The sequence below is a fragment of the Drosophila santomea genome, chromosome 2R, assembly GCF_016746245.2.
Source record: "Drosophila santomea strain STO CAGO 1482 chromosome 2R, Prin_Dsan_1.1, whole genome shotgun sequence".
In the NCBI taxonomy this organism is placed as follows: Eukaryota; Metazoa; Arthropoda; class Insecta; order Diptera; family Drosophilidae; genus Drosophila; species Drosophila santomea.
In genome coordinates this window covers 4082803-4110468 of record NC_053017.2, presented here as the reverse complement: position 1 = coordinate 4110468, position 27666 = coordinate 4082803, and the positions used below count along the sequence as shown (strand labels likewise).

The window sequence follows — 27666 nt, the reverse complement described above, 5'->3', positions numbered from 1 at the left end:
CTCACTTTCGCTTTCAACTCATCATAAAGCTGTTTCACACTGGATTCGTGACATATGCATAACAATAGCCTTTAATTTAGTTGGCTTTTTCCAGCCATCAAAATTTTAGTTTGGAGTGCTTCATAGCTGTCATAGTTTGACATCGACGAACGCAGTCAAGTGTACCAGAGCCAATGAGCCCGTGACATGAGCAAGCGATTAAGGGATATAAATAAAGGCATCTGACATTTGCTAGTTGACCTGCATGGCACTCAGACTCGCCCCAGTTTCCCAGTTCCTACCACAGACCCTAAACTAATTGTTTGCTTTGGGCCAGAAGGCCTGGCAAACTTTTTCGATTACAAAATTGTTTCGGTGCGGAATGGGCGGCAAGGCGATACAATTTTTAGAAATTTCCATTATCCTTTTGGGCATCACGTCGGCGTATGCAAACATTTGCCATTTGCCAACTTTGGCAAACTAGAGGGATAAAATGGAACACAATGCTGGTCCAAACTATTCAACAGTCGGTCGGCGTTTTTAGTTTCATTTGCAGCGGCTAAAGCAAAGCGAAAGCAATTTACACGCATTTCGGCGCAAAACGAAACGTGCCCCGCCACTAAAATGTTTATGAGCGCGGACTACGAAATGTGAAATGCGAAATGTGAGCTGATGGCGGAGCGAAGGATTCCGGATTTCGGGGTCAGCAAATGGGAGCCGGAGCTCTAAGCCCTAAGCCCGAGCTGATGAAATAGAACAGAGCCATAAACCCGAGAAGTGGAAGGAGCAGGGCTTTCCCTTTTTTTTTCTGGTCAGCACAAGTCGGTCAAGAAGAGGCGGAGTCGTTGGGCAGGAACCCCTAACATGCCTCACACCCCAGGGATCTAAATGGGTTGTCTGTTTGGAGAGTGTTGCAATTGTTCTGCTGCTGCAGCACTTACCCTTTACGATCCCTTTAGAACTGAGTGAGGAGCAGTTGCCTACTTAACATGGCTACTTTCAGTCCTCTTTTGCTTTTGCAGATTGCCAAAGCAATTTGAATTAGGTTTGTGATTCCCCGCCGAACCATTTGCCCAGACAACGGTGCTTCGGCAGCTTAGTGAAAAATGCATGCTGAAATCAATGAAGCAAAAAGCCAGAAATATTCATGGAGCACGAATTCCGACTGCATTCGCCATTTCAAAATGCAAAAGTGGGGCTTAGGGGTGCGATTAAATGGGCAAACAATATTTCTGTCCCGGACAATTGCACATCCGAAATTTGTTGCATATTTTCCAGCACATTCCGACGAATTTGCATCCAGCTTAAATCAATATAGCTCGGTCTTAGCTTTGTGAAATTACCAAACTTCAGCTGCAGTCTGCAGTCTGCAGTCTGCCGTTCAATCGAGTCGACAACAATCGCCAATTCAAGTTGGCTCAACTTTGGATCCAACTTCTCCCTCGCCCATTGTAAATTGTAAATTGAAATACTTTACCCGGCTAAAAGTTGCCAGTCTACAAGTTTCTGTTCCGTTTCACTTGGAATCTGCTCATAATATTTTCCATTAATGGCGCAAAACTTAATTTATGTCACGTTCCAAACGTTCCAGACGTCGTGGAAAATGCGCGTTTTATTTTCTTGTATTTTATTTTATTTTACGGCACCAGGCGACCTAGTAAAAATATTTTGAAAAGCATTTGGATGTCTACGTGATGTTCGTCTTAAACTGCAGGATCAACTGGCAGTCACGTGGGCGTCGTTTAAATGGCTTCCCTGCTTCCAAATAGCAATCGTCAATGGGAGGAGGAATGGTGCAGGGTTAAGGGTCGAGCTATGGTGGGTTAATCAAAGCTATCTACGCTTCATGGGTTTCCTTGCATAATTTCAATGTAATTAATCTGTGCAGAAAGGAGCTTGTGACTTTGTAGAACATGAAAGCATACTTTTTACTACTATAACGTTGTGTTATACTTCTCCGAGTATGAAGTCTTAAATAATTTGTATTCTCTAGTAATATCTTTTTCCAAGTGTTAATTTATGTATTGTCAATAAATATTTCGATATTTAAGTTTTTATTTTACCGCCCATACGCCAAGCTATTTCAGGCAAATAAAAAGCCATCATTTGAAAGGCACTCGGCATAATCATACATTATGGCACTAATTAAATAAGTTTTGAAATACTGTTGGCAGCCCGGAGGAGCTTATAAAGCATCCGCAGGGATATAAATATTTGCCGGGCGGGGAATGTAAAATTAAATGCGAAATATTTAATGATTTCCAGCGCTTTATGGCCAATGCCAACAAAAGCAGCCGCAGCACTTATTTGTAATGTAAACAAAAATAACTCTTACGGCAGAGATCCTTCAAATGTGAGCTATGTGGCCTTGTGTGCGGACTGAATCGAAATTGTAAATGAAAATGAAAATGAACATTTCCACGCACACTCGCCTCGGTAACTTATAAATACAAATATGCAAAGCCATAATACGGCAAAAGAGTTGAGGAAACATTTTGAATTTAATGGAAAATTGAATTGCCAGTGGTCAAGCCTCTCCGATTCTGACAGGACAAAAAGGCCTAAAGGGTTTTTCGCTTTGAGCCCCAATATATGCAACATTGATGGAAAATAAATTCACTTTTTTCTTGCTCTTGGGCAGCACTCTCATCCCTGCCTTAAATTGTTTGGGTAATCGATTCTCCCTGTTGGCAGAGTCCTGGGAAAGGCCGGCAGGACGATCGGTCTTTGCTGATAATTGATAATCGGCGTTAGCAGGAGGAGCTACCGACTGCCATGGAAATTCTCCGATTTAATGTGATTTACACTTCAGCCAGCTCGATGGCAGGTGTTCCGGTTGTTCTGGGTGTTCCGGAGCATAGGGCAATAAAAATTCCGGCATTTCCTGTCCGGCATCGTTTTCCACTTACCCCTCCGGATTTTCTTCGGATATAAACCCCCCCGGAATCGGTCACCCGTGTTCAGGGCACCGAGTTGGCTAAACGAAGAGTTTTCCTCTTGTCGCTTCGCATTAATTGCTGAAGGAGTACATATAACCTTGACACATGTCTGGCCCCGGGCTTTGGTAAAACTTGTACGCTTGGCTACCTCGAAGTTGCTACCTCCTACTCGAACCTCCACCCTGCGGTTTCCTTGGTGGTAACCACTTTTTAGGGGGAACATGGAAATGTTCTTATTGCTTTACGCTCCAAGACATTTTCCCACAGTAGTGCTTAATTTAATTTTGCCTCTCACCTCCTCTCGTCTTCCCACGCTGCTCGTCTTCTCGCTTTTAGTTTTAGTAAAAGTTTCTTGAGGCCGAGTCTTGCTTAATTAGCGCTTGATATACCATGGCATATGGAGATTGCAGATTTTGCACTCCCAACTTCAATTTAGCAACTTGAATTAGACCAAGGAGCCCACATGAATGAAGAACTTAAATGTTTTAACTTCTCTGGTGCGAATTTAAAAATGATACCCGACTTTCTTCGGAATAATGTGGGTATTATATCGAACGCCTCCGCTTCGTGCGGTAATGTGTAATTTTATATTAATTTCTTCCTTTTTTTCTCTTTCTTCTTTCTTACAGCCCTGGGCATCGCATCAACTTGAGGAAATGTAAGTAAATATAAAAGCATAATTTGTGTGCGAGCTCCCGACGCAGCGAGAATTTCACACGGCCAAGTAAATAAGTAAATATCTGAATAATTCACCGCCATTCTGGAGAATTTGAATTAATTTCTGATGCCGCACATTCGGCGATTCTTTCTAATGGTGCGACGATCTGTGGATGGCCAGAAACAAAAGACTTAAGCAGCGAACTCGCTGATCGCGCTACATGTTCGGCAGAAGGTAATTGCGATCCGCGGCCAAGACTCTCAAATTATAGTTTATGGACACCGCAGTGCGTTTTGCGTTCTTCCAGAGTTTTATGGCATACGGCACGCAAGGGGCTGTCCGCTTTTCCGACGCCTCTCCGCCCCCCCTCCGCTGCCTACGAACTTTCCATCTGCTAACGACCGCTCCTATTCATGTAGTGACCAAAGTTAATGTGTTTCTTTTCTCCTGTCCGCCCTGCTCCCCCATGAAAGTGTAGCAGATCGTCGGCGCTCTCTTAATGTTTCTTTCTGCCTTAAAACATGTTTGTTTTGCCGGTTAGGCCCCGCCTCAGATACCTCCATCCACCATCCCAGTCGAGCGGGATGGGTCACTGACCACAGACAAATTCGAACAACAGTTAACGCTGCCTATCGACGCCGTCGAACCTGGGCCCAAACTCTCATCAAGTCGGGCTCTCCATGCCATCCCAGCCATCGCATCCTATACCATTGCCATGGCCCCCATCCAATCCACATGTAGCACACGTTTTTCCAGCTCCAAACACCCGAGAAACAGTTTTTGTTTGCGCGATCAGTTAGCGCCGAACATTCCAGCGCGGCTGAATGAATGAATCGAGTGGCCTGAAAATGTGGAGAGTGGATTGGCCATCCACCAAGTAGGTGTTTTGTTTTTTCATACAGTAATAGGATGCTTCCCTTGTGTACCAAAATAGTTGTGCCCAATGAATTCTGTTTATGTTTAAATAATCAAATTAATTGATATCATTTGCATAGGTTTAAGCCTATGTAAGAAATGCTGCTGTACGATAAATATGTTCATTGTATTGCATACTGATATGTATTGAGTATAGAATTATGTATATACTGTCGGTTTCATTTTACCTCAGAATAGTATTCTAAGTTCAGTTTTCGCATTTATAATTCAATTAATTAGCTCGTCTGCATTTAACTACAACGAAGTAATCAAAACATTATTTATTTATCAAATGAAAGGAATACCCGAATATATCATAATGTGTATGACATTTATGGCTGCTTTTATTCACCTGCCTTATTTATGACCTCCATAACGCGATCCAATGAACAGAATTCGAGCTCTTTGTGGTCGCTTTTGCCCAATAATTACAGCAGACTTTGCATTTATTGTTTGGCCTAATCGCCTTGTTTTCCGTCGAAACAATTGACAAATTAAATGTGATTAATTGTTGTGCCAACTGACGGAAGCCAAACGGTCGGCAGAGGGATTTCCAGTTAAGTTATCAAAACGACAGCGGGTGGGAAATGGTACTGGTAAATGCTAAATGGTAATGGTAAACTGGTAAATATTTGGCATCGGGCCGTTGAAATGCATTAAACTGCGCTGCTTCTGTTGGCAAATGTTTTAATTTGTTTTTGTGGCCTAAACCCACCGACTTCCCTTCGGTGGGGCTGGGTTTTTGCGGTGGCAAATGCGAAAATGTTTGCAATTGCCCGAGCAAAACTGAAATCGAGACTGAATTTGTTTTTTCAGGCTTCTGAATGAATGGAATCTCTATCAAACTCTCTGCGGTGAAAGTGGGCAGTGGGTATTTGCGGAGGGAAATGTGTTTTATATTCCAGCAATTTAGCAGAAATATTTGCAAGTGCCCACCCAGAAGGGCCATCAACTGCCGAGCTGCGTTTTAAAGAGCTAAAGAGGTTTATCCATTTTAAACTTTATGTGCATCATCCAGATCCAGTGACGGATCCCTTTTCCGCTGCTCCTTTGCGGCTTGTACGTGCGAAAAGTCCGGAGTTTTGTACGTGCCCGAAGCCTCGGAAAAGGCAACAAGTCGGACATTAAATAAACAATTTATTCGACCATTTCATGCAATTCTCAACTTGCCAAACTTCTAATCAAAATGGTAAAAAGTATTTTCATTTCATTTGTGGCTTCTATTTGGGCTTTTCTGGCCAAACTTTCGTTGGCCTCAAGCGTTTCAACAGCAAACCAGTGAAAAGTTGATTAAAGTTTTCCCCCAATACAACATATTAATAATGCGAAAATTGACTAAACTTGGTGACTGTCGGTGAAAAACTAGTTTTCCCGTTTGCAGCGCATTACATAAGCTGCAGAAATTAGCCAACACTCGGTATTCGGTATTCTGTATTCGATTTGGGCGTGAACGTCACGAAACCAGGTTCAAATGGACAGGATTTCGATTCAGATTTGGACTCAGATTGGAAGGCAGATAAAATTAGCTGACTCTCCATTCACCGCAGCTGCGAGTGGCCTTCAAGATTGTTTCGGGCCAGAACATTTTGATGCAGGCCACGGAAAACACATCGAGTCGATTGACTGTGGACCGTGTAGCCGGGATCAAGGCATAAGCGGCGAAACTGGGCAAATATTTTGTGGGCCCAGCCAAAGAGGAGCGAGCTCTTTCAATCAATTGCCGCTGCTGTTGCTGTTGCTGTTTTGCAGCTGGGAGAGCAATCAGCATTTGCAGTTTGCGGCTCTGTTCGGCTTGGTCCACGAGGAGCCAGCGGAAACGAGTTTGACGGGTTGACACAGTTGGTGGCCAGTTGCCAAGACACCACACACCGGAGGGGGCATACCCAGTTGGCCAGGCTAAAAAGTAGTTTACGAGCTCACGGTTTTGCATTCTGCATTTTGCTGATGCTGCTGCTGCTGCTGCTGCTGCGAATGCTTCTGCATTTGGTGGAAAGTCAAAGAAAGGTGATGAAAAATCGCAAAACGAAAGTCAAAGAGAAGAATGCAAATTTTCCCCATCATCATCGCGCTGGCAAATGATGAGTTGCAACGAGGCGACGATGACGCCGAATGTTGCACTCTGACTTTTGCGACAGCAACTTGCTGCCACCTTTGTCTCACCTTTCGAGTAATACTGGCTCATTAGGTATTCGTTGCCGGGTTTTTTGGTCCTGGTCTTTTGTGCCTGGTCACGGACACTGCTGCCCCGGTTGCCTAATTATAGCCACTTTCACCCGGTTAATTGCCCGCCTCGACATGGCGAGATTCATCAATGCCATCGCTGCTCTATTTCGGCGGCATTTTCGGAGAACTAGGAACTGGGAACTGCGACCTTTCGACCTGATTTGTAATTTTCTCCACCTCGATGGACATTTTCGCGTCTATTCTGGTCGGTTGCACTTTCTATTTACCACACGGAAAATAATTTTTTCTTTGTAGGATGCTACATATTGGAATAGAATATTGGAAATATCGGAATATTTCCATAAAATCAGGAATGCAGCTTCAGTTTTGCAAATTGTATAGTTTATATTCATATAGAAAACTTGGGAATAACTTTATTGTTTAAATTTATGCAAATTTATTTGAAGAGTGAAAATAGTAAGACCCAATTTATTCACAACCTTCTTACCATTTTTTAGCCGTGCACCATTTCGCTGTGCTCTCATTTCTCCTGGAGACGTTACTAATTGGTCAGCAAAGCAGCAGGCACTTTGCTCGCCAGGCGAACATTTCGCAGGCTCATAACAAATTTAGTTCACTTAAAGTGTTGATTAGACGAAATTATATTCGAGTTTGAGCGGAAAAAGTTGAAGGCCCCACGCTTGAGCAGAGTAATTGCAATATAAATGCGAGTGCTTGGCGCACGTTCCCCACTCTGATTTCGAGCATTCAACGTAGTAGATGCCACCACAGGAAGAGCTGGGGAATTCCGATGAGGAGGAGGAGTCTCGTTTATGCACACATGCCCGTGCACTTGAAACTGCCAAAGGCAGCCAAATACCTGCACCTCTGCAAGGACCTCCCCCTGCATCCAGGATCCTTCGCCAGAAAGCGACATCCTTGCATGGCTGCCATTAATACAAATGCAGACAGCGGCAGCCATTTTGTCCCGCAGCACTTTGACAGCTCTTCAGCGAGTCCTGCTCTTGCTCCTGCTCCTGCTGCTGGATTCCCCAATCCTCGTACTCCTCCAGGCCGCATCTCCCCTGGCATTGCCTGCAGTTATGTCTGAAGTTGATTCTAGCTGCACAAAAGAGTTACCCCCGTGATGTCGGCAATGTTCGTGCATTAATTAAATGCGATATTCGTATATTGTGCCCCATGTTTGCCGGAGTTATTTTTTGCAATTATCATCATCAACAGGATGTCCTGAACCTCAGGTTCAGGCGCTCAGTAAAAGTGATTCACTTCAATTTATTTTTTTTCCGCAGCAATCCTATGTTTCTTTTGAGAGTTCAGTTACCATTTAAATTGAAATGTATATTCAACAAAACTGCATCCAAATGTTTTTCGTAGGCAAAGTGAACGAAATAATATTTATGCAAAAACACAACCTGCTGCCACCTGTAAATTTTTGGTTTTTCTGCAGGAAAATAAAATAAATTGCCTGCCATATGAATATCAGTAGTTCAAAGTAAAAAACATAAGCGAACACTTGGTATTTCCACAACTGTTTGCAATAATTGCCACTAACATGGAAGTCAACACTTACTCATCAGATCAAAAACTTTGAAGTTCAATAGGTGGCATAGACCCTTCTTGCCCCGTGTGCCATTAGGGTTAGTAACCAAAATTTCAGTTGCTGGCTTTGCCATCGCTCGTCTCCTTCGGTTCACGGTGCAGTGCCCCCAAAATCAGCTTAGACAAATGCAGAATTTACTGGAGCGCATAAGGACATTTGCATGAGCCTTTAATTTCGGCCAGCTGGCCAAGCCAAATATTTAAGGGGCCTGTGCGCTGAGCTGGAAGGGAATAGTTTAGTGCCTCCTGAATCGTATTCGGATTTCGACTATACTATGGCCGCATGGAAAATCTGCCAATCGAACATCATCATATTTTGCTTTCAATTTCCTCACTGTTTGCTTATGCTGAAGGTATGGGTATGGGTGACGGGTATGGGTATGGGCAGATGCAGATGGCAGAAGGGTTGTAAGCTGGCAAAGGGGAGCTGAACATTTTCATATTCATGGGCTCCTCTCGCATGGCAAAGGCAAAATTCGCATACAAATTGTTTATTTCCCACACACCACCCTTCCACCTCGAGCTCCATCTGAATCTGAATCTGCATTTGCATCTGCATCTGGGCGGAACTCGACTCACTCGGCACAACTCCCAGTTCCCAGCTCTCAGCTCCCAACTCTATTTGCCCTTCGACGAAGGCGAGCCAAGTGTAGTAGTGCAGCACCAAATTGAGACAATATTTGCACACGGTTACGTATACGCCCCGTTGCATCGAGCAGTATGGAGAGCAGCAGTATGGGGAGCAGCATGAAACACACGGCGTGGGGCATGTGGCATGGGCATCTATAAACGAGCATTTTCATGTTATTGGCTTTGCATCGCTGCGATGAACTATAGTGGAGGTACGGCGACAGAGCAACCACTGTAATAAAACCACGTAACAAAATGATTGCATTTGCTAACAAATTCGTGAAAATTTTGTGCCATCGTTGACAGTTTCCCAAGAACAGATCGACAAAGTTCGGGTGCGCGGAGCACCGGGCAGGAAGCTTCCCGGGTACAGTGAACACTTGTGCCGGGGGAAACCAATTTACCTGAATTCGCTGGCAGGCTATCAAAGTTTTACCAGGACAATGGCTTCTTTTTGTTTTTCGGGCACACAAAAAACCAAAGAGAGTTGGCCAATAACATGCGAAACCCATACTTCAGTGTGCAATTTGGAATATTTGCTTTTACCCTTGGTGCAAATAACCAAATGTTAGCTTTGAGTGGCGACCAGCAAATTAATTTGAAGTATTGACGTTTTGACAGATTGTATTAGCAGAAATGTTTTAATGACTACATGGCATATCGACAAAACTGACTTGTTTATTAAATGTTTTGATGAACTTTGTATTACCACTTACTCTTCAGTACTCTTGTGGAGGATACTTATGGAGGATTTACTGTGACCTCCCTACTTTTTAGGTGAGTCTGTATTTGCTTGTTAGGGGGAATTTGGCGATGACTCATTCGCTGCAACTGCGCGTAACGGTTTAATGAGTTTTGGGCCACTCTTAGCCAGGCACACACTACCCACTTTCGCTCCGGTGCCACCAACCTCCCATCCAGCCGCTATCCTGCTGTTTGCCAATTGATTTAAGGCGCTGCACTTCGCGCTTTTTCGGCCATCAGCGTAGTGGGCTGGAAATGGAATTGGAGGGGGTGGCGATGGATACGTGGATAGCGCCATCAGGACGAGGTTTAATTGCGCAGTCTGGTTTGAGAGCATGGCCCATTGAAGCATTGAAAGTCATATTGACATTTCAATGAGTCTCATTTACATTAATGCCAGGCCACAGAGAAATGGAGGGACACAGGACAAGGGGCGAGGGGCGAAGAAATGAGGGGACGAGGGGAGCAGAGTGTGGCAACTGTGGCTGCTTTATGGAAAAACCATCCGCCCTGTGGTCCCATTGTCCTTGCTGCGCCAGTTGTTGTTGTTTGTCAGCATCGTTATTCGCGCCATTATTCCGCACCAAGTTATCTCGCACAGCGTGACTTAAAAGTTAAGCGTATTCATTATGTCCTTTGTGCCCGACGACAACACCTTCCATTCCAGCATCCTCAGTGCTGTTCGTCCTGCTTCCTTCGTCCTGCCTGCAGGTTGCCTGTTGCCCGCTGCCAGCCTTTGTTTTATTTACTTTTCCAATTTGTTTGTCGACGCGGTGGTACAATAAAAATCCATTTCATTGTAACCGCTCCAACATCCTCCCGTAGGCAGGCTGCATCCTTTATCCCTTGCTCATCCCCGAGGCCCCTATTTCTTAACTCGTGCTGTTGCACTTAACGCTGAGCTCCTTTAACGCGGCGAAATTAAAGACACCGGGATTATCCTGCACCTTTGTGGTACCCGCAGTTATCACTGGCAACTGGCAACTGGCAACTGGCAACTGGCTGCTCGAGACTTCGTGACAAACTTTTTGGCCAACTGTCGATGCTGATTACCAACCAGGCCAAGCCCATAGCGACTCCTCCTGGTCTCCGTCGCCAGGCGAAACAGCTGGAACTGGCGGCTGGGAAATGGGATACGGAGCTGCTTCATGGCACTCTGCTCCTCGTGTAAAGCACTCTTCAAGTGGCAGCCACTCGCATTAATAATGCCTGAAGGGCTGCTGCTGCAGCACCATATACGCACATAAGTGTGCACCACAAGTTGTAACTTCCAGTGCTCACAGAGATACAGATACGGGTACGAACCCTAGAAACTCTATGGACCGGGCTGCGAGCACAAAGTTGGGATAATGTGGACTTTTGCTATCTTTGTTGCTCGGCAATTCATATGCCAACTGTGTGTTTATTTATGCTTACGACTTTTTGCGTAATCAAGTCTATCTCTTCAGATACCCCTTTGCGTACTTTTCCTCGAGGGGCATGCTAGTTTGCTGTGATTTCTACAGAGAAAAAGACAAAAATATAATTATATATTATTAAAATATAGTTACTTACAATCAATCAGTTGCAACCACTGGGCCATGTATGTATATCAATATTGTTTATTAACTCTCTCAAATTAATATTAGATTTCTTGGCGAGAAGACTTCCCATCAAGACACAAACAAACTATGTTTGCCATCTGCAAACTATAAAGCGCAGAATAAATTTGCAAATGGTTTTGCAGGGAAAATCTCATGAAAGCCAGGCCAAAGTATTCACTTACGCAAATCACACAAGAACCTATACCGACAGAGTTCAAATCCCATTTAAAATGAGATAACTGGCAAGACGTATGTGCATGGTATTTGATATTTGGGAAAGTAAACTTTTCCTTGATTTACTTGTGGTTGCCCCTCGATTCGAATTTCTTGCACAACATAATTTTCCGGTCACAAATTTTCGGAATTGCCGCAGTAAAAACAACAAGATGCCTTTTGGCAATGGATTTGAATTTGTTGTTTGTTTGCCTATGATGTGAGTTGCCGAATATTGCACACGTACAAACACAAACTGTTTTGCGAAGTTTGTTTGCTTAATTCGCAGTCAACAATCGAAATGGAAACTGTTTGAGCCTGTCCGTGGGCTAATTACTGGACACTCTGTGTCCATGGCATCTGTTGTTGTTTATTTGCTAGCCGGCAAATTATTTGTCATTGCTGCTAATTAGGCGTTGTCTTCAGCCTGCAATTGAATGGTAATGGCACACCGTTTTCCCATTTCCCCATTTCCCCATTTCCCCATCACCACATCTATACCCCTTTAGACGACTCCAATTGCCGTAATTCCCCTGGAAGGTGAGCAAACTGGAGCTGGCACAGAGCCTTTGATTAATGGATTAGGTGCAGATTGTAGATTGCTCATACGCCCGGAGTGCTGCTGCGGAGTGGTGGAAGGCAAAAGTCATTACATATTGATAATGCCCAGCCATTGTCTCGACTGTGACCCACATTGCTGCCACCCACATCCCCACCCACACCCATACCATCAGCATCACATCTCTAATTCTTTGTGCTCTACCCTCTACCCTTTGCCCTAACTCCTGGTGGCCATATAATGTTACGGTAGCTGAAATCGCATTTAGTGCTTTGCCGCTCCTTGTTTGTCTTAGTCATTAGCAGAGTTGATAGCTGATGGGTGATGTCGATGGCTAGATACCCCTTCCTCGAATCCTTCCGCTCCTCCTCCTCCTCCCAATGAAATCCCACCCAGTGTGCATGTGCATTCCAATGATCCGATTCATTGACGGCACTCCGGCTTCTTCCCAGCCATTTGACAGGATTATCCATTATCCCCTGTCGGGCCCCTTTTCAATTTACTTAAATCGCCTCGCTCCGTCGGGAGGATAAATCACTGGCAATATTTCATAGGCAGGACTGCATAAATTCCCCATAAAACTGCGACTCCAATGCGAATTAAATCGCATTAACATAATCAACTTTACAACAACTATAAAAATAAATTCAATGGGATTTGCGCTCGACTGCCGACGATTCGTTTCGGATCCCTCTGCTTCTTGTCATTGTTGCAGCCCCCTATTTCCTACCCCCTATCCCCACATGGTGATATCCTGGGCTAGGACTCGTAGGACTACAAGAGGCGACTCCGTGCGAATGGGTGGGCTTGACTGAATGCGCTAAAAGCTCGAGCAGCCGGGAACCTCGTATAGTGGCAGCACATTTCCGGAAGAAGTAGCGCCAATGGTAGCCATTGTTTTTCTGATTAAGCGATGCCATATGTTGTCTCCCCTCGCTTCCCTGCCCATTTTACCCGTTGGTGCACTCATAGAAATAAGGGGTGCATAAAGTTAGTTTCTTTGTGGAGGGTATAAGTAAGTTAAGTTAAGAAAAAGAGCTGCATTACACAAATATTTACTGCAATGTAAGTAGCTAGATACATCGTATTCTCAAGCCCCTTTAGTTTAGTTGCTCTTGGTCTATGCACTATATATACTTAGAGCTCTCTCGTTGAGGCATAGTAAATTACAATGTCCGTACATGGTTTTTCTCAGTGCACACTCTGTTGTGGAATTTTCGCTGTGAGCGATATGTGTGAGCCACAACACACAAACTTAATTGCAAGCAGAAAGCAAAAGCAACGAGCACGATGACAATGCCACAAAGGAAAATCCGCAAAAGAGAGTGAAGTAAAAGCTTGTCAACTGCAACCAGCCACCCACCCCACCACCCCACATCCCCACCACCCACCGGCCCACTGAGCCACCTCCCAAGCCCCCACATTTATCATGAGATTTTCCCTAAGTGTTCGCTCTGCATTTGAATTAACTTGACGGCAAAAGTTAAACTGCTAACTGCAACGCACTTAGATCCTTACCTCGACCCGTATGCACAGGGATATACGAGTATGCGGTGGAGCAACTGAATCCAGTGGATTCCCAGTTTAGCCGGATGCCTCTGGCCCTGGCTCACTTATTCATGCCCTCATTTCATTTACGCATTTCGTTTGTCATCCTTTGTTTCCTTTGGCGGATGTGGCTCCGGCTGCCGGTGGATTTTCCGTTCCCTGCTTCCCGCCCACTGCCACTCCTACTTGGATGTTTGGATGTTCCTCCAACGGATTGTGCAATTAATGCGTGGAAAGGATGTCGGGTCATCCAGCGTTGACATCTACTTAATACTTCCCTGCCGGCCAAGTGGGCAATCGATCCGGCAAGTGGAGTTCAGCTGAATTATGGAGGAGTCCTTAAAGGCTTGTCGAGGATGCTGTTGCTACGCCTTTTGCCAAATTGAGAGGCCTTGGAGGAAACTTGTTGGCTGCAAACTTTCCCGCATGCTCAAATAGAACTCGAACGCTCCAGCTAGAACTTTTGCACTAATTCAGCGATTCTTACCCCATTAATTAAGCAATTCCGGAAGGAAGGCAGCTCGAGCGAATCCAGCATTGATTTTGTGTCGAGCCAGGAAAACTTGGCTTAGCTTGGTTCCATCCACAATTAAGTGGAAATGTCAAGTGGCTGCTGTTCTGTTGCCTTTACTTCCTGAAATCCTGGCAGTTGGACATAAATCTCCTCCTTGCGATACGCGCTAATGGAGCGCGAGCAGATCGCCGACGGCGACAGCGGCAGCTCTGATTTGCATTTAAATGCGAGTCCTGCGGAATTTACAATGCTCCTTCTAAATCTTCTAACTTCAAGTCCTTTCCAGACCGCCAGTCTCCGATTTCTGCTGCTCAGCTGCTGCACTTCCTGTACCACTTGTTTCGCCGCTGGCACACTTTTAATTTGTACGCCATGTTGCAAGTCAAGTTTCCTTTTCCCCCTTTCCAGGTTTCAGCACACTTGAACAAAATTAATGACCAAACATTTGAGGGACTCGAATCCTAGATCATTTCTTACTGACAATAGCAATGAATGCTATAGCAACTGTTGGCCTTTTCGAAGTAATTCATCTATAAGTAGTTGGGCTAATACTTATACTTGCTTTGTGATTTGTCGTTTAGTAAAAATACTCAGTTGTATAAAAGCAGTTCCCAGGAGAGAATTAGTTGGAAGATTTTCCGAGTGCAGTGACTCCACACATTACTCGTAGCTCCTTTTCCGCAGTTTTCCATATGCATTGCCCTGGACAATGTTATCGTTTAAGCTCAATTGCATTGCTTTGCTGTGTTCTCTTTTGTTTGTGTTTTGCGTACTGGTTTGGGTATGTGTGTTGTATTTTGGGTTGGAGCGGTTGGGGGGGTGTCTTTTCGGTCAGGGGTTTGCTGGTTGTTTGCATTTGTAGCTGCTTGTTGCTGTTCCGCCTTTGGCGAAGAATGAGTAGTACAGCATCAGCAACAACAATGAAGACTTTTCTTCTTTCGATTCTTTTGGTATTGCTTTCCCCGCTTTTCCCATTTCAATGGCTATGTGTGTGTGTGCGTGGTTCTGCTTTTTCTGTTGTTGTGGAAACTTTTTGTTTCGCTTCCGCTGCAATGGCAGCTTCCTTTTGTCGTCCTCGATTGCATTTTGCATGCTTAACAAAGGCCATTTCAAATGGTTTTTCCTCGTACAAATTTAATTGGTGCCCGGGCGAGTGGAAATTAATTCCCCGCCATCCGAAATACACTTTCACTCGGGGCTGATCACTTCGTCCGGCACTTGGCATCTGAGTTGTGCTGCTGCTCCTCCCTCGAGAATGCCATGCGGCAGACATTCGAAATTACGTATACGCCGTGTGGTGTGGGCCAACTAATGTGGCCTTAATGCAGTTTGCTGCTCACACGACCCGCCAGGTGTATTATTATATACTATTTTTGCTCTGTTTAGCTCGTTTTCATCGCATTTTTATTTATTTTTCATGCCAAGGAGCGTCTGAATCGTCTAGACCGGAGACAAGTGCATTTCCGGCACGCAAGCCGCTGTCTCGTGTCCTGGCAGACAATGAATTTTATTGCACTCCGTGTCCTCGAATTGGCTAATGTCTGCCTAGCACGCAACCGCCTTATCCTGGCCACGAATTTATGGTAATTTCGCAGACAACAGACAGTGAGTCCCTTGGTTATTTGCCACTTCATTAAAACAAAACAAGCAATAATATTAATTTGCCCCAAAAGGGAAATCACTCAGCCAAGTCTCAGAACAAATTCAATTAAAGTCCTTTTCGCTGGCAAGGAATATTTTTTCTCGTTCATACTGTTGATCAATTTTCATTAGCTTTTCGGGACCACTTTTCTTGGTACTCTTGGTAGCGCAAAAAATCAGCAAAGTCAGCCATTGTCTTGAGGCGCTCATTAGGAGACTTTGAAGGGCTTGCCACGCCACTGGAAAGCCACAGGGGGCGGTCCGTGATAAATTTTCATCAAGCTTAAAGTTGACACGTTTCGGGTTCTCTTTATTTCCCCACTTCCCCACTCGGGGAGTCCCCATCTCTGCTTACACTTCCACTTTGTAAACGGCCAAGACGGAGCTTGGAAAGGAATCCGGAGAATGCGAGAACTTTGGGGCTGGATAATATTTCAGGTACACCTTCCTGGGATTGTGCTACTTAAAAAGTTTCCAGCTGCCGGTGTTTTTCGGGGCGGCTGAAAGTCCCGTAAAACGCGAGTGTTTACGGCCAACCCTTTCTGGCCATGAACAGTCGCATTTCCCATTTCCCGCTTTCGTTCAGACGATATTCGTTTCACGTGGGAAATACTTGCCTGGCTTCAGGCCCACCCACAAATTTGACATTACCCCAATCGAAGCCCCACATATGGTACACATTTATACATATATATATTCGTACATATATGTAGCGACATAACTTTGAATTACGATTTGTCGACGGGGGTGGCAATAAAACAAAATGGCAACTTGCAATTGCCAGCCGACAAAGTGACGCATTCTTAATTAGCTACCGAACTTCGGAATTGCAGCGGCTGCAATCGCCAAAAATATTAATTAGTTGGGAAAACTATGCAAAATGCACCTGCCGTTTCGGTTTTGCCTTTCGTTTTCCAATTGTTTCAGGCCAGGCAACGTGTGAAAATTTAATAATTTCATGTTTGCTGCCAGCGCGCCTGTTTCAAGCTTGACGAACCATGAAAAGCGTCTGCCCCCAGCCCACTGCGCCCAGGTGGAAAATGTGGAAAAGTGAAATGCGAAGTGTAGGTATGGGTGTGTCTGTGTGTGCTCTCAGCCGCCCGGAAAAACAATAACAATAATAATGTCTGCGCCTGGGTCTGGCACACGTCTACGTCGAACGCGGCCAAGCTGAAATTTTAATTAAACATTTTAACACTGCAATTAACACGGCGACAAGCGCCTCACACGCAACTGCAGTCTAGGGTATTTCTCCAAAAACACACAAAAAAGAAACACAGGACTCCAGACTAGGCAAGAGTTGTGACTCCTTGAGAATGCGAGCTCCATATGTCCTGCAAGCATTGTGAGTCTTCTAACCTGCTTCATTTCTAAATGGGAAACACATTTTTATAATGGTCGCCTAGAGTAAGGATGTTTGTAATTTAAAGCAGACCATAACTTGTATAAAACTATACATTCTAATAAAATATCTTTAAAATGCCAAACAAATTCGCAGGGGCAGACAGGAGTTGTTAAAACCAAATTCGGATTATATTTATTGATTTAATATTGGTAAAACGTTCTAGAAGTTAAAAGCTTGCTCACAACCTTCACCTACTGAAATGCTTGTTCATTTTATACAAACCGAATGCAAAAAACAATATTTTTCTGTTTCTTTATAGTCCCCAAACCCAATTCGATCTGTTTTAGATTTGTATTAGATGAGACTTTACCATATGTCAGTCCAGTTGATACTTATCCACAGGACTCTGTTGTCCTGTGCAATGCATGTGTGCGCAGTGTCCCCCACTGCGTATACGCAATCCCGGACAGGAGCAGAAATGGGGATTTTCTCTCGATGTGTCCTTCATGGGGCGAACGTGCGAATTATCTGCACCGAAATGAGCAACGCAATGAACAAACAGTTTAGTTGCAACTTGAATGCGAAATGGAATTCGACACTACTGCGGACCTTCGACCCCCTTTTTGGCACCTGGACGGTCTAAGCCCTGTGGGCTGGGCCAAATCGTAATTTCAGCATGGTGTGAGCCAGTACGTACGTGTTCGACTGCCTTCAGTTAATTAACGTACCCGAAACGCCGGCCAAATGGCCATTAGAGGGACATCAAATCGAATTTCATTAAATTTTCAACTCCAGCGACCAAATGACCACCGGGTAACGGTCATCCGAGCTTTGGACAGTGTCACATTGTGGCATTTTGTTGGCTGCACTTCCACTTCCACTTGCACACACCCTCTACGACCCTCAACCATCGCCAACCAACATTTCCCGCCAATGTCGCCAGTTTTGCTCCTCGTTTTCTGATTAAGCTGTATACTTCATTTTGCAAAAATGTCAAAGGGGCTGGAAAAAATGGTTTGCCAAACAAAGCGCCAAAGAAAACCAAAAGAGATTAAATTTCACTTTATCTAGCTTCATATTAGCTAGTCTTCGTGGCGGAGGAAAATGAAATTAAAAATGTGGCCCGCTGCTTTGTAGGTTCCTCTAAAATTTGTGAAAGCTTTTTAGGAAGAGTTTTTAATTAAGTCAAAGGCAGTACTAAAACTGCCAAAGCAGAAGCTACCCGTACCTCACACACATATTTATTTCTATTTACAACACTCTAAATATGTATAGTACCAAAAGAAGAACTCTACATATATTAAAGCCTTTCAACATGTGCGCGGTAATGAATTTAAATTAAAGTTTGAAAAGGTAATTCTTACATATTTTTCCAAGCAGGCACTCTGAAAAACATGGCCTGCATTTAAGGGAAAACGCAACTCAATCACCACCGCTAACCTCATTGACTCCCCAAATTTTCTTGTCCTTTTCAGACAGATGGCCACGCCCGCAGCACCGCCCACCGATGATAATTGAATAGGACCATTAATTGCACTGTGGTTTGTTGGTTCTCGCACCACACCCACACACACGCTCCACACACACACACACAGACACGGGGGAGAGACCGAAACACACACACACTTCGACCAAAATAAGGCCACGTGGTCGAGTCATGCAAACGAGGGAGTTCCCTCAAAGGCCCCTGGGCCTGCTCCTTGTGCTGCTTGTGGTCCTGCTGCAATCATCGCTCATCAAGAGCTACTTGATTATCGTGCACGAGGACACGCCTCCTGGCACCGTAATCTTCAACGCCTCCGTCTATAAACTTGGTTCCGAGCGGCATTACAAGATCAATGCCCACAAGTCCGCCAATTTTGTGCACCATCTGGTCTCCGTGAATCACAAGGATGGCCAGATTCAGCTGAGGAAGGCTCTCAAGTGCGATGGCATCTACTATCCGAATCTGTTCACCTTCTACGTGGACTCAACCTCGAATCGGCTGCGCAGCATAGATTACTATAGTCTGCCTGTGCGGATCTTCGTCTCGGGCCACAGCTGCAATGAGGACAGGAGGATAGAGCAGGAACTGCATCACCATCACTACGAGGAGGAGGACAATACGGGCTACTCAAAGCGGAGGAGAAGGCGGTCTGCCCAGGAGATGGTCCAACTGAATGGCAATCAGCTGGAGGAGGTATTCCGTCAAAACAGCACGGAGTTCCGAGCTGGAGATCTCATATTTGGTGACAGTTTCGACAACGAGATGAGGCACAGGATTCTGAGTCGAAAGAGAAGAGCAGTGGGATCGCCGGATCCGCTGCACCTCCAGCCCGCCCTGCATCGCCGGATCTCGGATGCCAAGCAGTGGATCTCGGAGACGTACGCCTCCTATGCCATTCACACCACGGACAAGTGGAACCAGATCTGCTTGAGAAGATCGCAGTTCATCAACAGCCTGAATGCCTTTCTGCCAAGGAGCGTCTGTCAGCATTGCAAGGTTAGTTTTCTGGATGTGAACGACGAGCGATTCGCCATCGAGCACCAGAGCAGAGATCTGGTGGCCAGCAGGGATGTGTGCATCGCAGAGTCCATGTGGAAAGTGAGCATAACCTTTAACATAAGGTGCGATCGACGCGACATCGTGGACTCGGACCACCGCCTGAAGATTGTTTACCACCATCAAGAGTTCAACGATACGGATATCGCCCGAAGGGTTCGAAGGGAGCTCCGCAATCAATCACCCTACTTTGAACAAGCCCTCTATGTGGCCTCCGTGCTCGAGGAGCAGCCGGCAGGCTCCGCGGTGACCACAGTGAGGGCCCGAGATCCCGAAGACTCGCCTGTGGTTTATTCCATGGTATCACTGTTGGACTCCCGCTCGCAGTCGCTGTTTAAGGTGGATTCCAGGACTGGCGTAGTTACCACCTCAGCCAGTTTGGATCGTGAGCTCATGGACGTACACTACTTCAGAGTGGTGGCCACGGATGATAGCTTCCCACCGCGATCTGGAACAACGACGCTGCAGGTGAACGTCCTGGATTGTAATGACCACAGCCCCACCTTCGAGGCGGAGCAGTTCGAGGCGAGTATTCGTGAAGGAGCCACTGTGGGATCCACGGTGATAACGCTACGAGCAACCGACCAGGACATTGGCAAGAACGCGGAAATCGAATACGGAATCGAGGCAGTGACTGGTAAGTTATAAAGATTTTTCGGACCAAATAGATCTTATCATTTAACGATTAATATTAATTTATTATATTATTTTTTGTTGCGTAGATGGCGCCGGGCTGGCCCAAGACCAGGAAATGCCCATCTTCCGGATCGATTCCCGTTCGGGCGTGATATCGACGAGGAGCAGTCTGGACCGGGAGACATCGGATAGCTATCATCTGCTGGTGACCGCAGCGGATTTGGCTTCAGCACAAAGTGAACGACGAACGGCCACGGCCAGTGTCCAGGTGAAGGTTCTCGATGACAACGACAACTACCCGCAGTTTAGTGAACGCACCTACACAGTCCAAGTGCCGGAGGATCAATGGGGTGGCACTGAGGACAACACCGTTGCACGCATCAGGGCAACGGATGCGGATCAAGGGAACAATGCCGCCATTAGATACGCCATTATCGGCGGAAACACTCAGTCACAGTTCTCTATTGACTCGATGTCGGGTGATGTGAGTCTAGTGAAGCCACTTGACTACGAAAGTGTACGCAGCTACAGGCTGGTGATTCGGGCTCAAGATGGAGGCAGTCCCTCCAGGAGTAACACCACCCAGCTCTTGGTTAACGTCATCGACGCGAATGACAATGCCCCGAGGTTTTACACCTCGCAGTTTCAGGAGAGCGTACTCGAGAATGTCCCCGTGGGTTACAACATCATTCGGGTGCAGGCCTACGACTCCGACGAAGGTGCCAATGCAGAGATTACCTACAGCATTTCCGAAAGAGATGACAACTTTCCCCTAGCAGTGGATCCTCGTACTGGTTGGGTGCAAACCATAAAGCCCCTGGATCGTGAGGAGCAGGGTCGCTTTGCCTTCCAGGTGGTGGCTAAGGATGGAGGTGTGCCCCCCAAGTCGGCCAGTTCCTCGGTGGTAATCACCGTGCAGGACGTCAACGACAATGATCCAGCCTTCAATCCCAAGTACTACGAGGCAAACGTGGGGGAGGATCAACCGCCTGGCACTCCGGTTACCACAGTCACAGCAACGGATCCGGACGAGGACTCCCGCTTGCACTACGAGATCACAACGGGCAACACAAGGGGACGCTTCGCGATCACCTCTCAGAATGGTCGGGGTCTTATTACCATCGCCCAGTCGCTGGATTACAAACAGGAGAAGCGCTTCCTGCTCACCGTAGCTGCCACCGACTCCGGAGGACGTTCTGACACAGCCACTGTCCATATTAACATTACGGATGCCAATAACTTCGCTCCCATCTTTGAAAATGCCCCGTATAGCGCTTCGGTGTTTGAAGATGCCCCTGTGGGCACCACGGTCCTCGTGGTTTCCGCCACCGACAGTGATGTGGGAGTGAATGCACAGATCACCTACTCCCTTAATGAAGAGAGTATAAACGGCTTGGGCAGTCCAGATCCATTTTCGATCAACCCGCAGACGGGTGCTATTGTTACTAATGCCCCTCTGGATCGGGAGACCACCAGTGGATACCTGCTCACCGTGACTGCCAAGGACGGGGGTAACCCTTCGTTGAGTGACACTACCGACGTGGAGATTGGAGTGACCGATGTTAACGATAATGCACCTTCTTTTAAGAGCCCACTGTACCAAGCTTCCATTTTGGAAGATGCCTTAGTCGGTACCTCTGTGATCCAGGTGGCTGCCAGTGATCCCGATGTAGGCCTTAATGGGCGCATCAAGTACTTCCTGAGTGACCGCGACATGGAGGACGGATCCTTTGTCATAGATCCCACTTCGGGAACTATTCGCACCAACAAGGGACTGGACAGAGAAAGTGTCGCCGTCTTCCATCTTACCGCGATTGCCGTGGACAAGGGATCCCCACCGCTTTCAAGCACCGTAGAAGTGCAAATCCGACTGGAAGATGTCAATGATTCGCCACCGACCTTTGCTTCGGACAAAATTACACTCTATGTGCCGGAGAACTCGCCTGTGGGCTCTGTAGTGGGTGAGATTCATGCCCACGATCCCGATGAGGGCGTCAATGCAGTGGTGCACTATTCCATTATTGGCGGAGATGACTCCAATGCGTTTTCCTTGGTAACTCGACCTGGTTCCGAACGAGCTCAACTGTTGACCATGACCGAACTAGATTATGAATCCACTCGAAAGCGTTTCGAACTGGTGGTTCGGGCAGCCAGCCCACCGTTGCGTAACGATGCCCACATCGAGATCCTAGTCACGGATGTGAATGACAATGCTCCAGTGCTGCGGGACTTTCAAGTTATATTTAACAATTTCCGCGATCATTTTCCCAGTGGCGAGATTGGACGAATTCCAGCTTTCGATGCCGACGTGAGCGATAAACTACACTACCGGATACTTTCCGGAAACAATGCCAATCTACTGCGCCTCAACAGCAGTTCGGGAGGACTGGTGCTAAGTCCCCAGCTGAACACGAATGTCCCCAAGTTTGCCACGATGGAGGTATCCGTATCGGATGGAATTAACGAAGCCAAGGCGATTATGCAGCTTTCTGTCCGACTGATCACCGAGGACATGCTCTTTAACTCGGTAACGGTGCGACTAAACGAGATGACGGAGGAGGCCTTCCTATCGCCCTTGCTCAACTTTTTCCTGGACGGATTGGCTGCCATTATTCCCTGTCCCAAGGAACACATATTTGTGTTTAGCATCCAGGATGACACGGACGTCAGCTCACGAATTCTAAACGTCAGCTTCTCAGCCCGCCGACCGGATGTGTCCCACGAAGAGTTCTACACGCCGCAGTATCTTCAGGAGCGAGTCTACTTGAATAGGGCCATCCTTGCCCGATTGGCAACCGTGGAGGTTCTTCCCTTCGACGACAATCTCTGCGTTCGAGAACCCTGTCTGAATTTCGAAGAGTGTTTAACTGTCTTGAAGTTCGGAAATGCTTCGGAGTTCATACACAGCGATACAGTCCTATTTAGGCCCATCTATCCGGTTAATACGTTTGCGTGCTCTTGCCCAGAAGGTTTTACGGGTAGCAAGGAGCACTATCTGTGTGACACGGAGGTGGATCTCTGCTACTCTGATCCCTGCCAAAATGGAGGAACCTGTGTGAGGCGAGAAGGTGGCTACACTTGTGTATGTCCATCTACGCATACTGGTCAGAATTGCGAAACAGGAGTGGGACACCTGCGTCCTTGCCCGTCGGAAACATGTGAGGGAGGGTTATCCTGCCTCAGCAATTATCCCAGCTCCCAACCTCCTCCCTACACGGCCACCTGTGAGCTGCGAGCCCGTGCCTTTGGACGCAACTCCTTCCTGACATTCGAAAGTCTAAAGCAAAGACATCGGTTTAACCTTAAGCTGCGCTTTGCCACCGTCCAGGAGAATGGATTGCTGCTCTACAATGGAAGGTACAACGAACTACATGACTTCATAGCCTTGGAGATCCACGAAGGACACGTGAGCTTCTCCTTTTCCTTGGGCGATCATAGTGAAAGGATTTCGGTGATGCAGGAGGCAAAGGTGTCCGATGGAAAATGGCATCAGGTAGAAGTGGTCTATCTGAACCGAAGTGTCACCTTAGTGCTTGATAATTGTGACACCGCCATTGCCCTTTCTGGACAACTGGGTGATAGATGGAGCTGCGCTAATCGCACTACTCTGAAGTTGGACAAACGCTGTTCGCTGCTCACGGAGACCTGCCATCGCTTCCTGGACCTAACAGGACCTTTACAAGTGGGCGGACTTCCCCGCATTCCAGCCCACTTCCCGGTGACCAATCGCGACTTTGTGGGATGTATCTCTGACCTTCGAATCGATGATCGTTTCGTTGATCTAAACTCATATGTGGCGGATAATGGAACGTTAGCTGGCTGCCCCCAAAAGGCTCCTCTCTGTCAATCCGAACCTTGTTTCAATGGCGGTACCTGTCGCGAAGGCTGGGGAACCTATTCCTGTGAGTGTCCCGAGGGGTATGCTGGAAACAGCTGCCAGGATAATATCCCAGCTCCTTGGCGATTCTCCGGAGATGGGAGTCTCAGCTTCAATCCCCTTTTGCGACCAATCCAGTTGCCGTGGACCACCTCTTTCTCGCTGCGAACGCGCCAAAAAGAGGCTTTCCTCCTCCAAATTCAAATAGGACAGAACAGTTCAGCCGCAGTTTGTCTGAGGCAAGGAGTACTCTACTACATTTTTGATGGAGAACCCATGTATTTGGCTGGAGCTTTCCTTTCCGATGGTGAGTGGCACAAAGTAGAAATCCGTTGGCAACAGGGTTCCGAGATACACTTCTCAGTGGACTATGGACAGCGCTCTGGATCCGTGCCCATGTCGCAGAAGGTGCAAGGCCTCTATGTGGGCAAGATTGTAATGGGCAGCCCCGACGGCAGTATTGGAGCCGTTCCCGAAGCCTCTCCTTTCGAGGGATGCATTCAAGATGTGCGTATTGGAGCAGGGCAATCGGTTCTCTCGCGTCCAACTATTAGGGAGAATGTGGAAGATGGCTGCGAATCACGTGCTCAGTGTCCGGATCATTGTCCCATTCACTCATCCTGCCAGAGTTCTTGGGATCTGTCTAACTGCGAGTGTGATTCCGGGTATGTGGGCGCGGACTGTGCGCCCATATGTACGGTGAGACCTTGTACCTCCGGAGTTTGCAGAGCGAACACAAGTTTGCCTCGAGGTTACGATTGCGAATGCAACAGCAGCTCCCGTCATGGCGATTACTGTGAGAAAGAGCTTCAGCAACCGTGTCCAGGCGGTTGGTGGGGCGAACGGGTGTGTGGTCCATGTAGATGCGATCTGGCCCAAGGATACCACCCGGACTGCAACAAAACCACCGGACAATGCTACTGCAAGACGAACCATTACCAACCGCCCAACGAAACAGCCTGCCTTTCCTGCGACTGCTACTCCATCGGCAGTTTTAGTGGAGCCTGCAATCCTCTGACAGGGCAATGCGAGTGTCGAGAAGGAGTTATTGGACGTAGGTGTGACTCCTGCTCAAATCCCTACGCCGAAGTCACTCTCAGTGGATGCGAAGTAGTTTACGATGCCTGTCCCCGATCCTTTGCCGGCGGTGTATGGTGGCCTCGCACTCCTCTGGGAGGAGTTGCCATCGAAGGATGTCCTTCACCGGCTCGAGGAAAAGGGCAACGCAGCTGTGATGTCCAATCGGGAAGCTGGAATACTCCGGACATGTACAACTGCACTTCGGAGCCTTTTGTGGAGCTGCGCCGCCAACTGTCCCAACTGGAGAAACTCGAGCTAGAACTCAACTCCTTTGTGGCCATCAAAATGGCAGAGCAACTGAGAAAAGCTTGCGAAGCGGTGGACAGGAGAGGTGCCAGCAAGGATCAAAAGACATCCGGAAATGGCCGCCCTAACCGGCGTTACAAAATGGAATCGTCCTTCCTGCTCAGCAATGGCGGAAATGTCTGGTCACATGAGCTCGAAATGGACTACCTCTCCGATGAACTGAAATTCACCCATGACCGTCTGTATGGCGCTGATCTTCTGGTGACGGAGGGCCTCCTACAGGAGCTGATCAACTATGAACTCATGCAAAGTGGCCTTAACTTGTCGCACAGTCAAGACAAATACTTTATTAAGAATCTAGTGGATGCGGCTAGCGTTATTTTGGACCGAAAATACGAGGCAGAGTGGAGAAGGGCCACGGAACTCATTCAAAGGGGACCAGACGATCTGGTTGATGCATTTAACAAGTACCTGGTGGTTTTAGCTCGATCTCAACATGACACCTACACTAGTCCCTTTGAGATCGTGCAACCTAATATGGTCCTTGGCTTGGACATCGTCACCACGGAATCCCTGTTCGGCTACGAGCCGGAGCAGCTAAGCGAATACCACCGAACCAAGTACCTCAAACCGAATGCTTTTACCACAGAGAGTGTGGTGCTGCCGGATACCAGTGGATTCCTACAGCACTCGGCTCGTCAACGACCAGTAATTAGCTTCCCCAAATACAACAACTACATACTGGATCGCCGTAAGTTTGATCAGCACACCAAGGTACTGGTGCCCCTGGAGATGCTGGGAATTACGCCTCCGGAAAGCGATGAGATTTCACAGAGTGGACGAAGAGGAGGTAGCCATGACCATCGTGCCATCGTGGCGTATGCGCAATACAAGGATGTGGGACAGCTGCTCCCCGATCTGTATGATGAGACCATAACCCGTCGTTGGGGTGTGGATGTAGAGCTGGCCACCCCCATTCTCTCACTGCAGATTTTAGTGCCCTCAATGGATAGGGAACAGGAGACACAACGCCTGGAGATTCCGACGAGGAAGATCTTCTCCTCGTCATCGCCATCATCATCTTCATCAGGCAGCACGGAACAGCAATTTGTGGAGGTTTTCGATGTTCCAAAAGCTCCGACGAGCAGCAGTGAGCAACAGATTGAGGATATACGGATAACAGCCCATGAAATTCCGCCACCAGTTTCCTCTGTTGAACAAAATGAGGCTTCAAGTGGTGAAGATGGTGAAGAAAGGGAACCACACATTCGCCTAAATCTTGACGACATTGAGTTCCATGGAAACTCCGGCGAGGAGGTCATTTCTCCAGACTCCCCCGAGATGCTTAATCCTAATTATGAAGGCGTCAGCTCTACTGGAAATGATGATCAGCCAAAGGGTGAAAACGAAGCAGTTTATAGAGATCGTCGATTGGTGAAGAGGCAGGTTGAGATCACATATCCTTCAGAACAAATGCAGCAATCAGAACAGGTGGTGTATAGATCCTTGGGCTCGCCTCATTTGGCACAACCCATAAAGCTGCAAATGTGGCTGGATGTGGACTCAGCTCGTTTTGGACCCCGCTCGAACCCCCAATGCGTCCGCTGGAACTCCTTTACCAATCAGTGGACCAGATTGGGCTGTCAGACAGAGATCCCCGACTTCGATGGAGACTTTAATCCCGCGGCACAGCCAGCGATCCTGGTGAACTGCAGCTGCACCCATATTTCCAGCTATGCTGTCATTGTGGATGTAATTGATCCAGAGGACATCCCAGAACCTTCGCTCCTGGTGCAGATCACCTCGTACTCCGCCTTCCTGGTGTCACTTCCCCTGCTGCTGGGAGTGCTCTTAGCCTTGGCCCTCCTACGTGGCCAGCAAACCAATTCAAACACCATTCACCAGAACATTGTGCTTTGTGTCTTCTGCGCGGAGCTCCTCTTCTTTGTGGGAATGCAATCGCGCCGGCAGCTCCTGGAAAGCGAGTTTCCCTGCAAGCTGACGGCCATCTGTTTGCACTACTTCTGGTTGGCTGCCTTCGCCTGGACAACCGTGGACTGCGTCCATCTATACAGGATGCTCACCGAAATGCGGGACATCAACCACGGACCCATGGGCTTCTACTTCGCCATGGGATACGGTGCTCCAGCCATCGTAGTCGGATTATCTGTGGGAGTTCGTGCTCATGAGTACGGAAATAGTTTATTGTGAGTATCCATCAATGGAACCCTTCC

The 27666-nt window shown here is 47.1% G+C and overlaps 1 protein-coding gene across 2 annotated transcripts in view; it reads left to right on the top strand.

Moving 5' to 3' along the window:
• LOC120445804 (protocadherin-like wing polarity protein stan) overlaps positions 1–27666 on the top strand; it is a 48801-nt gene that overhangs the window by 15471 nt on the left and 5664 nt on the right. For both annotated transcript variants that reach the window (XM_039626417.1, XM_039626418.2), the window contains exons 2-4: positions 3548–3576; positions 18527–20230; positions 20316–27639. In XM_039626417.1, the coding sequence (XP_039482351.1) occupies positions 18709–20230; positions 20316–27639 (8846 nt within the window). In that variant the 5' untranslated portion in view covers positions 3548–3576; positions 18527–18708. The remainder of the gene's footprint in view (positions 1–3547; positions 3577–18526; positions 20231–20315; positions 27640–27666) is intronic.